The sequence below is a fragment of the Marmota monax genome, unplaced genomic scaffold (assembly GCF_021218885.2).
Source record: "Marmota monax isolate L192 unplaced genomic scaffold, Marmota_monax_Labrador192_F-V1.1 WCK01_AAM20220418_F8-fsc00041, whole genome shotgun sequence".
Classification (NCBI taxonomy): domain Eukaryota; kingdom Metazoa; phylum Chordata; class Mammalia; order Rodentia; family Sciuridae; genus Marmota; species Marmota monax.
This window is the reverse complement of record NW_026695238.1, coordinates 14512659-14530146: the sequence shown is the minus strand read 5'-3', so window position 1 is coordinate 14530146 and position 17488 is coordinate 14512659. Positions and strand designations below refer to the sequence as shown.

Here is a 17488-nt window from a genome sequence, read left to right as displayed (position 1 = left end):
CATTATGAGTCCTAGCAGCCGCAATTCATCTGTGACTGCCATTTCAGACTTTCCCTAGTTTGATGTTGCACATCTTTGCAAACTCTCCCCATTCATTAATGCCCTCCTCCCCCAGGCCCTGCTCCCTTCCTGCAGTGGGGCCACCTGCCTCCCAGTGCATACCCAACCTCACTGAAACCCACTTAGTCTTGGGCAAAAATCAGCTCCTGCCTCCCAGGTGGGGCTGACAGTCCGTTGAGGCCAGAGCCCTCACATTTCCTTCTCACCACCCTTCCACAGCAGCACCACAGCCCAGCACCAGGCACACCGCAGGTGATTCCCACCACTCAGTATGGGATGCTGGTAAGCAGAGAATGAATGGCAAGATGTAAGTTGTTACCTTGCCCTCGGGGGTCAGCGTCCAGATCACAGAGAAGGTCAGCTTGTCCGTCATGGGGTTGAGGCTACACAGCTCCTCACATAGCAGCCTGGGAAGCATGGGGACCACCTGTGAACAGAGGATAGCTGTAAGCACCTTTCAGCACTTTTAGTGACCAGGTTGAGTTCTCAGGTGTTTCTGTTCCCATAAGATTCTGAGGAAAGACCACACTGTCTCAGGCTCTTCCAGGAGCCTCCAGTGTCAAGGAAATATAATCCGGGAAAGTGGAAAGAGTTGCTTAAAGAAGCTAAAAGAGACACCGTAGCCATGAGAAAAGAGCTACCCTTTGCTATCCACACTCTGCCCTCTGGTTCTTCATCCATGGGTTCAACAAACCTTGGATGGAAAATATATTTTAGAAATTGCATCTCTACTGAACATGTACAGACTTTTTCTTGCCATCACCACTAAACAACACAACATAACAACTATTTACATATCACTGACATTGTATTACGGTTTATAAGTAATCCAGAGATGATTTAAAATATTCAGGAGGATTGTGAATTACATGCAAATACCATATCATTCTATAAAAGGGTTTGGAGCATCATTGGGTTCTGGTATCCACAGGAGTCCCGGGAACGAGTCCCCATGGATAGCAGGGTCAGCTACCTTAAAGGTAAAGCTCTACACTCAAGAATGACTGCAGCTTGTGGCTATAACTGTTCTGGTTGAGCAATATACTTAAGAACCCAAAGCCTCAAGACAAAGTCTTCACAGCATCACCAGAGTAAAATCAAGCTACTCCCTGATTTAGTAATTGCATATAACACAATTTACCAAATTATATGTTGGAACATTAACAGAATAAGAAAATGTCACTATTGCAATAAAGCAGAAAAGTTCTTAAGTGCAGTTCCCTAGATGAACCTTGGTCAGCCAGTCATCCATTTTGCAGTTTTAACGCCTAAGTGATTTCTTCCCATTTATCTTTCAATCCCATAATAGGATGATTTGATGGTATCCTTTTTAATTAAACTTTTTACTTTCCAATGATGATTTCTAGCTGCTCCAGAATACTACTGTTTCTCTGTAATATTACTGTTTCTCTGTAATTCCAAAGATAAAATGAGACTATACCTGTACCTCCTGAAGAAACTTCCCACTCTCTCCCTCCTGCCTTCAAATTTGCTTGCTCTCTCTCCCACATTTTCCTACTTCAGATGGAATCAATCACCAGTTACTTCTCTCCACATTCACTGAAGATCTGCTTGCTCCATGTGCTGTGTTGAGGGCCTGTGCTGACCAACCAAGAAGGAACAGGCAGGAGGGGCCATTATGCAGTACTAGGGGTAAATCCAGCTGACTTCTTGAGTGGTAATAACAAAACCAGCCTCAGTGGTTTCTTATTCTATGTGAAGTATCTGTACCACACCCTGCTTCAGTACACTAAACATCTTTGGTATGGAAAAGTAAATTCTAGAACTCATGGCCCACATCAGTAACATCTAATTAATAGTTGTTTGGCATTATTTTAAAGGACACTACTTTTAAACATCTATTGTTAAATCTGATGAGGACCTGAAAACTTTTGGCAATGCTCTCATGGGCAACTACTTTTGAAATGTTTTTCTTGCCCTTGCTTTTGCACAGTTCCAATAAAACTATATTTTCTTTGCTAACTTGTTTAATAGTGCATTAAATTGGATCTTAATATTGAATACTTTCTCGTGGTGTCAAGTGTTTTACAGCATAGTATATCTTTACCTTTATCAACATACTGTATAAAATGGGAAGGTCTCAACTTCATACTATTTCATGGTTAGATTATAAAGATCTCACATAATTTTCAGCCTTTGAATTATGCTATGAACTGAACTGTCCCCACCACCTTAACCCCAAACATATGTTGAAGCCCCAACCACCAATTTGACAGTACTTGGATATAGGATCTTTAGGAGATCAATTAAGATGAAATGAAGTCCTAAGGGTGGGGCCCAGCTCCATAGGATTCGTGACTTTATAAGAAGAAAAAGGGAGAGAGAATACACACATTTGATCTCTTCAAGTGGGTACAGAAATGAGGCCATGTGAGGACACAGCCATAGTCAAGCCAGGAAGAGAGCTCTCACCAGGAACCAAATTGGCCAGCACCTTCATCTGGGACTCATAGACTTCAAAACTGAAAAATAAATGTCCACTGTTGAAGCCATGTAGTCTGGGTATATTGTTATGGAGCCTGAGACAGACTAAGTCAAGTTTTCTGGGTGTGCACTCCTGTATTCTTCTCTGGGCTGCATTATCAGATCATGACACCAAATATATTTTGGAAACTGGCTGCAATGCCAGTGTGCTTGCTGCTATGATATTAGTACAGGGCTTAATATCTTTTAATATCATTTTTTAAAGATAGTATAGTGTAGTTCAAGGCAGTATCTTACTTTAAGATGCAAAACTGAGCATTGGATAATGTAACCTAATTCCTGACATCATGTTTTAAGTTTTTGTTAAAAGAAAGTTATTACAACTTGGGGTGGGACTGGATCCTGGAATAATGAAAATAAAACACAAAACAAAAACAGTGAGGGAAAATCACTCAAATCCAAATGAAGTACAGAGCGAGTTCACAGTAATGTTGCAATGTCAGTTCCCTGGTCCTGACTCGTGGCTGGCAGTGCAGGTGTTAACAATGGGGGCAGCATTGTCATCTGAGACTCTTGTCCTGTCTTGACAACATTCCTGTACATCTAAAAGTATTCTAAATTAAAAGAGGTTATTAAAAAGAAAGCCAGGGCTGTAGTTGTGGCTCAGTGGTAGAGCACTTGGCTGGTGTATGTGGGGCATTGGGTTTGATTCTCATTACCACATGTAAATAAATAAGTAAAATAAAGGTCCACTGACAACTAAAATATATGCATACATATAAATTTAAGAAAAAAGAAAGCCAGTGTTTTCATAATGGATCTTGTGTTATACACTTCGATATGAAATAAACTTATGCTAATGCAATTATGCTCATGAATCATGCTCTGTTTTTATACCTTTGAGTTTGGGATTAATATTTTATTTGCAAAAAGAGCTTCACCATTAAAGAAACAAAATCCAAAACAAAGTCTAAAGTCTATTATGCAGTTGAGGGCTGTGCAGGTGTATCAACAACCCTGAGCAGGAAGAGAAGGCAGGCTGGGACACCTGAGGCCTGGGGTCTCATCCTGGCCCAGCCCTTCCTGTGTGATCTGGGCAAGTTAGTACAATTCCAGGTCTCGGTTTTCTCAGTAGAAAAACAATATTGAAGATGCTCAATAAAGTCAGCTCATGGTGTCCAAGCTCCTGCGTTACCAGGCTTAGCCTGCTGTTCAGACTTGTGCCCAGACGCTCCCTTCTAATACCCATATTGCCAGCAGCACAGACCTTTCCACTGCAGGTCCTACACCTGCCCTGCCTTTGCACTGCTCAGGCTCTTGCACATGTTGTTCCCTCTTTCTGGAACACTTTTCTGGAAGTTTTGCCTCTGGCAAACTTTGGTACATTCTCCCAGATTTGGTTGATCTCCATCTCTAAAGAGCTTATCCAATCTCCCCCAGAGAACACACTGTGATTTGTTCACCTCCCCTGTTCACTCAGAGGGTGAGGGGCAGTCCCAGCCAGCCAGCCACTCACTCCATCCTTCCTCCATGACACTTCCACACTGCTGACCACACTATGTCCTAACTGGCTTCAGGTGCCTCCTTCTTCCTCCGGACTGGAGAACCTCAAAGAACAAGGACAGGGGTCTTGCCCCAGGCTTGGACCCAGCACCTGACACACAGCAGACCCCTTCAGGCTGCAAACAAACTGTCTTTTGCTCAGGAAACGGATGACCCTTGATTTTTTTATTTGCTGTTTTACTGAATCACATAAAACATTTTATGAAATACCTGGTAGACTTCTACTTAAACATCTTTACATAAAAATTTCATAGGCTATTAGTGTTTCAAGTATAATGTAAACTGTTTTAGCCACTGCTCCTAAAAACGACCAGTACATCCAGTGGCTGCCCAGTTATCCAAACTGCTCTACAATTCATGCTGCAGTGGTGAGATGCCAAAGAACCTAAGTGCTCACGAAGAAGCAAAACACAAAAGCTTTTGGGGTAGTATAATTATATTTAATTTTTAAGGTACAGTCCTTTTAATAAACTTTTCACCAGATCTGGAGGCAGAAATCAGACGGACTGCAAAGAAAACAGTTTTGGTGTCAACAGAGTTTTGTAAATAGGTGGTTAGGCTTCTGTCTCTCAAAAGAGAAGGAATTAAGAGGTTACAAGCACACTTGTGGTCTGGCACACCACAGCCTCTCATAAATGGGGCCTGACTCGCAGGGGTCCCCTGCCCAGCAACATCCCTTCAGGAGGGCTGGAGAGGTGGACAGCCACTTGAGAGCCCCTTTCTCAAATACATGCCCGTTTCCATCAGGTAGAAACCTGCCTGGACCCTGGTGCAGCATGTGGGCTGTGTGAGGCCCTCCATGGAAGCTGGAGACATGAGCCAGGGTGACAAGTGCAGAAACCATGCATGGCTGGAAGAGAAGCCCCACCCCCACCCCCCACCCCCACCCCCCACCCCCGGAAGAGAGAAACCCTGGCTGTCCTTAGCCCCTGTCACTGCTCCTCAACCACCTGATGTTGGCTTCCCTCTCCCGTCCTCCTCAGCTGAGCAGGGACTACTTCAATGCTCCAGCTCCCTCCCTCCTACTGCCCCAGCTAAAAAACCCAAGGCCAACCTCACAACTGTCTTACCTGCATTTGCAATCCTGGTGAGCAGAGATGGGGACAGGGAAACTGGCTGGGCCATGTGGAGATGGGTCTCCAAACAGCCTCTGCTCTTACTTCATAAGACGGGCAGGTCTTTTGTACTCATCTCTGGTAGCTCCCTCTCCATGCCCTTCAGGTTCAATTCTAAAATGCTACAGCACTCCTCCAACCTCCCACCCAGCTGCCTTCACACTCTCTCTCATATGAAAATCTCAACTCTCCTTCACAGAGAAAACTGAGATGCCAAACCTCACCCCTCACAAGTACCCTTGTAGCATTTTCCTTCAACTGTTTCTCTGGATCCTGTGTGCCCTGGTCCTCTGCTATTTCAAAATGTGGACTCTCTTGTCCAAAGCCTAGACCCCTCTGCCCGGCTCTTCCCAGTGAGCAATCTGATCTACTTGGCCTCTCCCTCCCTGGAGCCAGGACACAAGGTCAGAGCTGCCATTCTTTATGGTGGACACCTTTCTTCTCCCCAGCCTATGTCCCAGTCTCCCACTTTTCACAGTAGTCTCTTAGTATGCTGGTATGGAGTCTTTGTCTTTTTTCTGTGCACAACATGACTATACTTCAGGTAAGACATTTTATATTAAAGATGTATACATTTCATTTATGTTAGTAATATAAATGTGTGTGTATATATGTACCTATGTATATACATATATTTTTAAAAATTTTTCTTATTAAAAAAATTTTTTTTCAGTACTGGGGACTGAACCCAGGCCCTTGAATATGATTGTAGGCAAGTATTCTACCCCTGACTGTATCCCTCTAGTCTTTTATTTTTGTGAGACAGGGTCTCACTAAGTTGCCCAGGCTGGCCTTGGACTTGCGATTCTCCTGCCCCAGCCTCCTGAGTTGCTGGGATTACAGGCCTGTACCACCAAGCCTAGCCACCCCAGGGCCTTTACTGGACTCCTCTCCCTGCCCTTTGCTTTCCCTTTTCCCCAAGGATCTCCTGAGTCAATGTCTCTCTCCGTTGACAGCAGTACTCTGACCCCAGTTAAATAAGCAAAAACCAAAACTTCCTTCAAAACCACTCAAAAACCAAAACACCACACTCACACCTCTGAGCCATGACCCTGTCCTCACACACAGACCATAGCCATGGGTCATCTTATGGCTCTTCCACTCCCATGGCCCATCACATCCAGTCAGTTCCTGAGTCCTGAAGGTCTGACCTCTCTCAACTGAGTCTCTTCACTTCTCCCTTCATCCACACTGTTCAAGTGCGGCACTTCTTTTTCTCTCTCATGATTTAGTCTAACAGTCTCCTAAGCCAGTGGCAGAGTTCTGGAGTGCAAATCATTCTGGATAAGATTTCTGCTAGAGTTTGGACACGGTTTGAATGTGTCCATGTGTTCAGAGCTTGGTCCCCAGTATGGGTGTTGAGAGGTAGTGGGACCTTTAAAAGGCAGGCCAGGACTGGCTCCTTCCATCACTTTAAAGGCCTTCTAGCCACATGATCTCTCCCTTTCACAAAGCTCCTGCCATTGTGGTGCCATCTGCCATGAGGTGATACAGACAAGGGCGGGGCCACTCCCCAGAGCTGGCATTACACTGTTTAGATTTTCAGCCTCCAAATCAGAGCTAAATAAACTTCTTTTCTTTATACATAACCAACTTTGGGTATTTTTTTATAGTAGCAGAAAATAGATTCATACAACTTCCTTTTTAAATGTTTAAAAAAATACGGAACACTTTACAAATTTGCATGCCGTCTTTCCATAGGGGCTATGCTTATCTCTGTACTGTTCCAGTTTGAGTGTGTATGTGCTGCCAGAGAGCACCACCTTCCTACTGTTGTTGAGCTTTCTGCATCTTCTCACCAAACTCCACCCATGACCACCTGCAGTTGCATATTAGGACATGCTGCCTTCACCTTCTCAATAATTGTTGAGCTGAATTTAATTAACAGGATTTTCACCTGTCCTGTGGACGAGGAAGGGCCCAACTGCCTCTAGTGAGGCCAAGAGGTCTCTGGCAAAGTCTGTACTCTCCATAGTCAGCGAGTGTCCAGAAGTCACAGGTAGCCAGGAACTGCTAGGGACAAGCAGGTCTTCAAGGGGGCAGTAAAGATAAAGGGGGCATCTAACTTCTCCCACTTACTTAATCTTTGCCTCTCCTTACTTTCTGTTTTGTGAAAAGGACTGCAGGATTGGGAGTAGGCTGAAATCTGGGGTAACTATGAAATGCTGCTTGTTTGGGATGTCCATTTGGTGCACTGTCTGTAGACACCTATTGTCCTAAGTTTTCCTGGGGCTAGTTAGACACCGTGGTGCTGGTAAATCCTCTGAAAATTCTGTGAGCAAAGATCTCCATCTATTTTAGGATGGTTACTGGTCATTTAAAGTTTCAGGAAGACATGACTGGAGGAAGGACCCTGGTACTAATAATGATATCTGTGCCTTGGGCCTCAGCCTCCTACAGCCAGAGAGTGCTCAGGTTGACCCAATCACTTCCCTATCTGCCCTCTTGGTAAAGCCCAAGCAACTCAGCCTGCCACTTCAGAACCCTCCCTGGAACATCATCTCTTGGCTCCTCCTTTAGGAGTTTTAACTCACACCCTAGAGATTCCAAACTACATGCTGCTCCTTGAACACACCACTTCTAGCTCCTGCTTGGAAGGCCCTTGCTACCCACTTCTGACCATCTGGAAGTTTTCTACTCAAAATGTGAAACATGGTACAAAAATTGATTGTTAGGTGATGCCTTTATGCCCCTTCAAAAGTTCTTCTCCCTGCACCATGCAGGTAAGTATGAATTCTCTCCTCTTTATGTCTTCACCTTGGGCACTTCTGTCACTGAAGACAGCCCAGAGCACTTAAAATGTTAGTTAAGTGCCCTCTTCCTCTGACTTCCCCAGGGCAAGGCCGCCTCCACCTCGTCTTCATATCCCTAGGGCCTGGCACACAGCTAGTACTCAATAAATTCCAAGTGGATCAGAAAAGGAAAAGGAGCAGATGACAGGACCCTGACTTTCTAAGCATTCTGGACCAGGGCTTGGGAGAGTTGAGAGAAACTGATCATTTGGGCAGCTGGGTGGGGGTACTAACAAGACTATAAAATCTTACATTAACCTCAGAGAGCAGAAACATCTGCAAAAGCCACAGCAGCGGGCTGGCCAAGTTCAGCAGCGGGTTAGCCAGGACAGCCCTGTGACCAACGGAAAGGGCCACAGAAGGGAAGAATCAATCACCAGACAAGGAGGAGCAGGAAGGATGAGCTATGACATCGGGTCAGATGACCACAATCCACGGGGGGCTCTCCAATGTCTGTGGGGCCTCTCAGCCTCTCTGTACCTTTCAGCCCAGGCCTTGGCAGGCCTCCACCTAAACACCCCCACAACCTAAGTGCCCATCAGCCCAGATCTGCAGTCTGACAACGTGGTGAGTTTTTCTGCTTTTCTCTGAGGACTTCGAGGTTTTAACACCAAGGTACACTTTAGATCCTTACTTGCCCACTGAAACAACATCAAGGAAATAGATAATTTGTTTTCTGGCCAACATCTCTGTTTAAAGAGTTTTCTTTTTCATATCAACACTTCCATGACTTCAAAATTTGATCAAGTTTGCTACACAGTTTGACATTAACAAAACATCAACACAGACAATCTGCTGGTGTCAGAAAGGAACATCTTAAAACTGTCTGGATGTGACATGAAGCCAGGCTTCCAATCCTCATCTTTGATGTCTATTATAAAGCAGTACCAATAAAATATCATGGAGATTTATGGGCGAACTTTCATTTGAGCTGTTTCACACCTAAAATAACATGAGTGGATGAGCCAGTAGGCAGAAAATTTAGGTTTAGGTTTCAACTGTTTAGGTTTTCTTTTACTTTTAAAACTTAATTTACTTACTTAAAAAAAATTACCTTAAAACTTAAAATTACATTGTGTTCTCTCCCAGAGAAAACAGTGGAGAGGCATTAACTGCACAGATATCATGTCCTTCTGAGAAGAATGGGTTCGAGTTCAGGTAGACAGTTGACCCCTGTCCCAACAGAACCATCTTTTGTCAAAAAGAAAAGATGTTTTTTCACGGGATTTAAACAGATGCTATTTAAGTTTAACTTTCTGCCTGAGTACACCCTATTGTTAAGAAGAGTTAACAAATACTTATTACTGTGAGTAAAATCTCAACAAAAAGAATTTCATTTAAAAGTCAGTGGGATGGGCCCAAGATTGGCTTCACTGCACACTGTCCTACTCCACAGGAGGACTCCCCCAACCAAGCTGAGATTGTAATTCTGACCATCAGTCACTTATAGGTCAGCCTCTGAATGAAAAGAAGTCAGAGCCACATTCTCTATAGATGGGAAATCAACCGGAACCCCCAGCCCCACCCCCATCTTCCTTCCCCTGAGTGATGAAGTTGGGAAAAATGATTCTGCCAAAGGAGAAAGCAAGAGAATCTGGAGGGGGAGCAGCAGCTCATCCAGCTTTTAAGAAGACCTTTATAGGCAAAATGAAGTGAAAACAGCAGAAAAGTTCCTGGACACAGTCCTTTAAGAAACAAAAATGAGTAGGAAGAAAGGTCAGAGCAATGGTTCAAAGGCATGAGAAGGCCCAGCTGCTGCTTTCCAAGGCTGCGGGCTGGCAGCAGAGGCACACAGCCCCTTCCGCCCAGCTCCCTACCTGCAGGATTCAGCAGCAGAGCCCTGGCTCAGCAGGCCCCAGGAGAGACGCTAGGACTGTGACAACCAAGAAACCGTCCAGAGAGTAGGGAAGGAAACATAGCTATTCAACCCACCTTTATTTATTTTTCATTTTCTGATTTTAAAAAGAATTTCTGGTTTTAAAAGGAGAATGCAGCAGCTGGACAAGAGAAAGTCATCTGCTTAGAAGAAATACCTTTAATGGCTTCAAATTCTTAAATATTCAAAGAATACTTAACTGAAGAGCAAAGTTAATTTTTCTAATTGGGGAGAACGTTTCACATTTATTTACTTAGTGTGGACTTTAGAGTTTAAGAAACCACTTCAAAGATTGAAGTTTAAGAGATGACTTCTCTTTCTCTTTCCGTCATAACATTATAGTTTCTGCAGATAAAAGGAATTTGGAGTCTCGTCTTCCTTCTCTAAGAGGCCCTGGATCAGGCAAGGGCTGGGTTTGGCCAAGGGCATTCTGAGGCAGGAAGTGAGGATGGATGCCTCCAGCTGGAAGTCATGTTAAGTGGGATCAACAGGTAAGTATCATAACTATGTCCTCAGGAGGGCCACACTAAGGAAGAACCTGGACCTTGATGTGGTTTCTCTGCCTTGGTAGGCTGGATAGAGGATCCTAAAGGAGTTAAAGTGGAATGGCAATTGCCCCCAAAGCTTCAAAATAAAAATACATGTTTTAAGTATAATATGTATATATAAATGTATAAGCCATGAAAGTTTGATTTATTTTCATGAACTGAACCCACTTCAAGACTCACTGGAAGTCCCCCACCACTGAGAGCTTCTTCCCATCAAGGGTAACCACGACCCTGACTTCTAATGGTGTAGATTAGTTTCACCTGGTTTGAACTTGTATGGATGGAATCTATCCTTGTGTCTGAATTCTTTCACCATTAAAGCTGTTGTGTGAATCCACTGTGCTTTCCTTCTCATTGCTCTACAGCCTCCCACGGGTGAAAATACCATGATTTATCTGTTCATTCTAGGTGATAGGTATTAAATAATTTCTATTTTTTTTTTTTTTGCTAGCTTGAACAATGCTTCAATGAACACATATCATCATTTTTTTGGCAATACACACAGTAAGCACTTCTATGGGGTACATCCTAGAAGTGGAATGGCTGGGCCACAGGTATGTATACACTTAGCTTTAAAAGATACTACCAGAGTTTTTTGTTGTACCAATTTGCCTTTTTCCAGCAGTGAAAGTTCCCAGAGTCTTATTAAGGAACACGTGGTATTTTCTATCTTTTAATTTTAACCATACTGGTTGGTTATGCACATCTTTGAGGTAAGAGTTGGGTTCCTTCTCTTTCTCTCATCTTCTCCAGAAAAGTAAATGTCAATTAGATATGGTGGTGCCAGCTGTCATAACTAGCAGACACTTGGGCTCCCTCTCCCAGGATGTCCAAGCAAGTGTTGGCAAGCTGGTACAATATGGAGGAGTTATAGAGGGTGAAGCTGGCAGGCCATGAATTCAATGACTTTTGGAACTTTCAAATATCTAGGGAACTGGTCTTCCAGTTCCTGCACTTACAGATGGCATGTGTGAACCTGGAAGACAATCAGTCTTCCACATGGATGTCTTTGTGAGATCCAGGCTTGACTGGTGAAGTCCTCAGTCCCATCTATCAGAAAATCCAGGGTCCTTCCAGATAACTCATGACTCCTGAGGTATCGACTGGCTGCCTCATGCTGGAGAACCTCAGAAATTGTAGCTACAGTTATCATGAATGGGAATATGATGTAAAGAAGTGAAGAAGATTGTACAAGAAAGCTGTCAGTATAAGGGGAATAACACTGAAGGTATTTCTTCTAGTACCAGGTTAATAAGTCCTGACTGGTCATGAATAAAGGTCAGGTGGATACAAACTTGTAAAATGTTAAAGAAACCTTCTAAAAATCCAAACATAACCTGAAGGCCAGCTCTGTGGAGCTATGTTCCAGGGGTGCCATATGCATAGTCAGTAATGGAATGTGAAGGCCTATTTCATGGCCAAAGAGGAAAGGCTGGGGAAGAAGCCTGGTGTGCTCACATGCAGAGAGATCTGTGGGTCAGGAGTTTGTGCTGCATTCCCATAAGACATCTATACCTGCTCATGACTTGACAAGTATCATAAATACTGTGAGGAAGGAAGTCAAGCAGAAATTCTTGAACACGGCATTTAGGTTCAAACAGGCTTGGAGGCAAATCAGGGACATGGTTTGTCTGATATAAGCAACATCTGGTGGAACTTCTGCTCAGCTGAGGGTACAGTTATTCTCACAGGGTGGCCTTCGAAAGTTCTAGATGTTTTAGGCACACTGTGCAGAGGTCACCTATTGCCCATGCTCTCTGTTACTTGAAACTGGATTTAGATACCCATGCAGCTTCTGACTCATTCACAGCTCTAATCAATTCTGTTTCCCTCTCCACTTAGCACTATCACCCTAGGATGGTAGAAAACACCTGCATGGTGGTTCTGATCACCAAGTGTAAATGGAAAACAAGGTTGAACCCCTAAAGAAAGTGGCTATCCAGTCTGATTTTTTTGGGGGGGGTGCTCCACCACTGAGCTATACCCCAGCCCTTTTTATTTTGATTTTGAGACAGGGTCACACTAAGTTGCCCAGGGACTGGCCTTAAATGTGCAATCCTCCTGCTTAGATCCAGGTCACCAGCTATCCAATCTTAGAGCAGGCAGGACTAGGGTTTTCTTCAGATAGTACAGACTATAGTGATCTGAGAGCATCATCCTAGAGCAGGAGAGAGGAGGTGCTAGGTCTTTCTAGGAAGAGCCTTAGCGTATTGAAGGCAGCCATAACACATGACAGCCTCTCACTTGGGGTAAAAGCATATCTGGGCTAGCTCCTTCTGGAGTGGGAGCAGAGAGTGCTGGACAGTGTGATTTCCCTCATGGGATCGATGACATCACTGTCAACTGCTGGCCTGATTGGGGGTGGGAGAGCCAACAGGCAACAAAATCTTCAGCCCTAAAAGAATGGGGCTGCAATCAGAGCCTAAAAGAATCTCCTTCACTTTGAGAGGCTAGTAGTAGTGGACAGCAGATAATATGACAGGAACTCTCAGCATACTTGGCAAACTCCAAAAACTCAGGAACTTCTACAGTGTCCTGAAGGACTTTTGTTCTAGAACTACCAATATCTTTTTAAGAATTACATTGATGCTTGGACAAAATGGGAGCTCAGGGGTTCTAGAACACTAGAATTCTAGAGGTTAGCACGAGGGCTACTACCCTGTTATAAGTGGCTTGGGACCATCTGTGTGAAGTGGGGGAATATTGGAGGGTCTATACAAGGTTGGGCTGAGGAAATGAATGGTTCATTGTGTGTCAATCTTTCTGTTCAGCAGGCCCTGTGCTTTTATTGCTAGCAGATGGTCAGGCACTCAAAGGTCACGAGACACGATGGCTTATTGGATCTGCTAGAGGTAGGTATGTCTCTACATGTCACAGTGCTACCGGTATGGCCGTGGGGAGAGGTGCCCTAATTCTGTGAATCAGACCACAGATACAAAAGAACCTGGGCTGTGGGACTGGATGGGAACCTTACATGATGGTCACATTTGAGTTGTGGCAGTCATGACAATGGGTTCCATCCACAGAAAAGAGCAAGTGGCCAAGAAACCCCCAATATAAGCTGAGGTCTCTGCTGACAGAAAGCCTTGGTTTCAGGCTTGAAAAGAAAGTCTACTATATCACAGCTGGGTGTGCTACAAGCCTTAGGCCCCGGGCCAGTTGTGCATTTGGAACACGGGTGCAGCTCTTCTACTTCTGCGTCTAAATGCTCTTCTGCCAGGTGGTAGATTCAGTGGGATCCTTGGCAAGGGTGTGACGGGGAGGTAGTAGGTATGATGGTGGTGCCACAGGATCATTCAGGAGGCAGAAGTGACACGAAGTAGTAATCAGACTTCTAGCTGGGACAAATACAGAAGGCAGGAAAACACAGGTGGTAGGCTGAAATTGATGGGTACAGTTTCCTGACCCCTGGTCTAAAGTGTATACTTGTTAAAGGAATGGTTATCTGGATGTGCGAGGCACACAGGAAGGAATGGACGTGCTGAGATGATTCTGTCCATTCCTTTCTTTTACAGATGAGCTGAGGGAGGCCTTGACACTGAACCAGGGGGAGTTGCGGAGTTGGGAAACTCCACTCTTTAGGGCCTCCCTCTGCTTTTCCATTTTGAACACTCCTCTGGTCATCTTGTTAAGGGCAGGGCATGACCAGATTGGTGACCTTGTTTAGAACAGGGTTAAAAAGGGTTTCTTGAGCTGGGGTTGTGGCTCAGACGTAGAGCAATCGCCTAGCATGTGCAAGGTCCTAGGTTCGATCCTCAGCACCACATAAAAATAAGTAAAATAAAGGTATTGTGTCCAACTACAACAAAAAAAAAATAAATATTTTTTTTTATTTTTAAAAAGGGTTTCTTAAAGGACCTATAGAAAATAGTAAAATTGTCCTTCCACTTTGCTGCTGTCCTGTGAAAGTAGCCACAGACAATTCATGAATGAGTGTGTGTGGCTGGGGCCTAATCCTAATTCCTAAACCGCAGGAAAACTGGTGGCTTGTGTAGGCTGTGTTTGTTCATTCCTGCTTTGGAACGGCTATTAAAAGCAGGTATCTCTCCTCATTTCTTTCTGAAGCTGACCATTTGTCAGAGTGACTAACACGGCCAGGCCACTCCGAGATGAGGCCTGAGATGAAAACCTGCGTCTTCCCTTGGCATCTTTCAGGAAAACACACAATAACAGAGGGCAAACACTTTTCCAGTGGTGAGCACTTTTTTAGAACTTACGATATAATAAGAGATATCCAGATAAGACTACTGTTCCTTATAATTTGGGGGAGGGGGAGGGAGACAAGTTTTTTTTTTTTTCCTTAAAGGAAGATTACTAAATGGAAGCATGTTTTTTTGATCTAAGAAATTGAAGACTGATTTTTACCTTTTGAACCAAGTAGACACTTGTGGCTCTGTCAGCGGCCACCTTATCCAGATGGGATCCTTCGGGAACAAAGTAACTCACATCGGCAATGTGGACGCCCACTTCAAAGGTGCCTGTAAAAGCAGAAGGAGGACTATCAGCCTGGTTTGGAAGGCCAGGGTAACCCTCCCAGGAGTCCTCTCTAAGAACGCATGTCACTCCCAGAGGCCACAGGCCCTGAAGGGCAGGCTGCCATTTTCTGCCTTGCCAGATACCCCTCCTAACCCCAGTGACCCGCACCATTGTCACTTTCCTTATTATACACCAAAAGATGGTGGGATTTTTATTATGAACAGACAGGATAAACCATTTTCTCCCATTTCTAAATGTTTCTAATCTTCGAATAAATATCAGTAAATTCACAGAAGAAATCTTATTTAAAATTTCCTTACAACACTTCTTAAAATATATGTATTGCTCATTCTAGATGATAAATAAAACACTTTCAGGTCACTACAAGAGAGCTAATCCCCAGATCCTTTAAGACTCCGCTCTAAAAGCTTTGCCTTCCATCCATCCCCATGGCCCCTCATCTAGCCCTCCAGACTGTTGCTGTAATCATTCTACACATGCTGCTCCTTAGCCTGCCCCTCACGTCCTTGCATAATTTCACCCCAATCTACCATCAGCCTCAGGGCCTATCCGACACACACTCTGGAAGCAGCTGTCATGGGAACCTCTTTCTACTCCCTGAATGCATCTTACCTCACCCTGCCCTGACGCTCACTGGGTTTCACGCCTTTTCCCATGATTGGAATAATCTTAGCAAAGAGAATCCCCAGCAAAAAGAGATTCTTCTGCCCTCTTTTTTTTCCACCTGTGCTGTTTAAGCACCTACTGTGTACCTGATGCCAACCATGGGCTGTCTCTAGGGCTGTATCTCTACTGGATGCCATAGGATTTTCATTTGCTTATGTGCGTCTTGTCTAACTCTCTCTCTCCCTACAGGGTAAATTTAGCCAGTATGGCCTTTCCTGCAACATTCCTGCCCAGTGCCTGGACAGTGCCTGGGTAGGTACTTATGAAATAACCTGTTGAGTGACAAAGCTAATAGTCAGTAGGTCAATTAATGGTTTGTTTGCCTGTTGTTTTTTCCCTCTACTTTTCTCTTTTTTTTACTTTGCAGTGGAGGAAGGTGTCTTTGATAGGCTTTTCTTTCCCTACTAGTTATTCCAGAGAGGTGAGATCGCCCTGCCTGGTGGAACTTGTACCTTAAATAGAGTTGGAGAGGCATTTAGGTTATAAAATTGAGAACTACTCTTGAATATCCTGTATATCATCTATCAAACATGGTGTGAATATAAATATAAATACACACCCAAGACACACATATGTAATACATATACATGTGTGCTTATGTATGTATATGTGAATGAACTGAAGATACAAGCACAGGCTTGGAGATGCTTCAACTGAAGTATACACCTGCTGCAATTCCACTACCCTACACCCCTATTAACAGTGACTGGTCTCAGCATAGGCCTGTGACTCAAGTAGGTTTATTCTGAGACTGTTTCTGGGATGGAAATGGACTTTAAAAAGAGGTTCTCTCTCCTGGCATCCCAGACACTAAGGATCGCATAAGCCTGGAACTGCCAGGAAACACCTTTGCTATACACTTCATAACAGAGAGAGGTGCCTTGCAATAGGACCTTTCTTCTTACCAGTTATGCCAGAGAGGTGGCCAGATCACCCAATCAATATAGATCCACCAAATCACTCAGGCCAGTAGACGAAATCACGAGTCTAAAAGAATTACCATGGCTTTATCTGAACTTCAGGATCCAGCTGAAGCTGAACCAATCCCCTTCCAGTTCTTTGACTCACTCAGGAGCCCTGCCTGACCCTTGCTGACTGGAAGAGCTTATTAACACATTGCCACTTGCTCCTCTGGTGAGCTGGATTATCAGTCTTAAGGCATCAGATACTTTATCTGCAAAATTAGTATCTGCAATGCAAAGTTAGTGATTCTTTATTATCCTCCTACTCCTTTGTCACTGGCGACAGTTCTTCCCCTGTTTTTAAAACATGGATGCTTGAAATAAAGGGTTCAGACAAGGAAAAGAATTTCAGATTTCCCCCTTCTTCATCTGCTCTGACCCTCATACAGGGCTTTTTTATTTTTATTTTTTTCCCCCTGCTTGATCCTATAGCATTTCTACATTAGGGAAAAGCAAAGTTCATTTAAAAGAGCCTGGTGCAATGGGGTGGTCCCACAGGCCTGTCTCCCACAGGAAGAGCTGTCTGCAGAGCTGGGAGAAACCAATCTGGCCCTAAATCTGGTGGCCTCACTGGACCAAGCATGCAGCTGTGCCGTAGGGTCACTGGGAGTAGTGATCAAGGAATTCGATCCCCAGTGGCTGCAACCAGAGTCTCAGATGGCTAAGCTTCTAGTTTTGATATTTCAAGTATCTAAAACCAACACTTGAAGAAGGTAAAATAAAGTGTCTTCTTTTGAAGTCAGGATTATAGTATGTTGGCCTCACAAGTAAATATTGACTAAAGGAAAAGAGAAAGGGTTATTACATCATGAAATAAACCATAATTTTAAATTTGGGATCTGTTGTTACTACACATGAACTTTCTGTCCTTATGAAAATTGACAAACTGACAAAGAGTTCATTACAAGAGATAAAACATGACAGAGGCCAATCAAAACCTATTCAAAAGGCTTCAATTTCACTC

At 43.9% G+C, this 17488-nt stretch overlaps 1 protein-coding gene and 1 non-coding gene across 9 annotated transcripts in view; both read right to left on the bottom strand.

Moving 5' to 3' along the window:
* Dis3l2 (DIS3 like 3'-5' exoribonuclease 2) overlaps window positions 1–17488 on the bottom strand; it is a 335522-nt gene that overhangs the window by 79025 nt on the left and 239009 nt on the right. For 7 of the 8 annotated variants that reach the window (XM_046439665.2, XM_046439664.2, XM_046439663.2 and 4 more), the window contains 2 exons: window positions 14765–14877; window positions 380–487 (listed from right to left, as the gene is read on the bottom strand). In XM_046439665.2, the coding sequence (XP_046295621.1) occupies window positions 380–487; window positions 14765–14877 (221 nt within the window). Of the gene's footprint in view, window positions 1–379; window positions 488–14764; window positions 14878–17488 lie in introns of those variants that run through there. The other variant, XR_009226292.1, reaches the window with a different exon arrangement.
* LOC124089780 (U6 spliceosomal RNA) lies at window positions 6840–6943 on the bottom strand. The gene has a single exon (XR_006850866.1). It is a non-coding gene; the product is annotated as a U6 spliceosomal RNA (small nuclear RNA).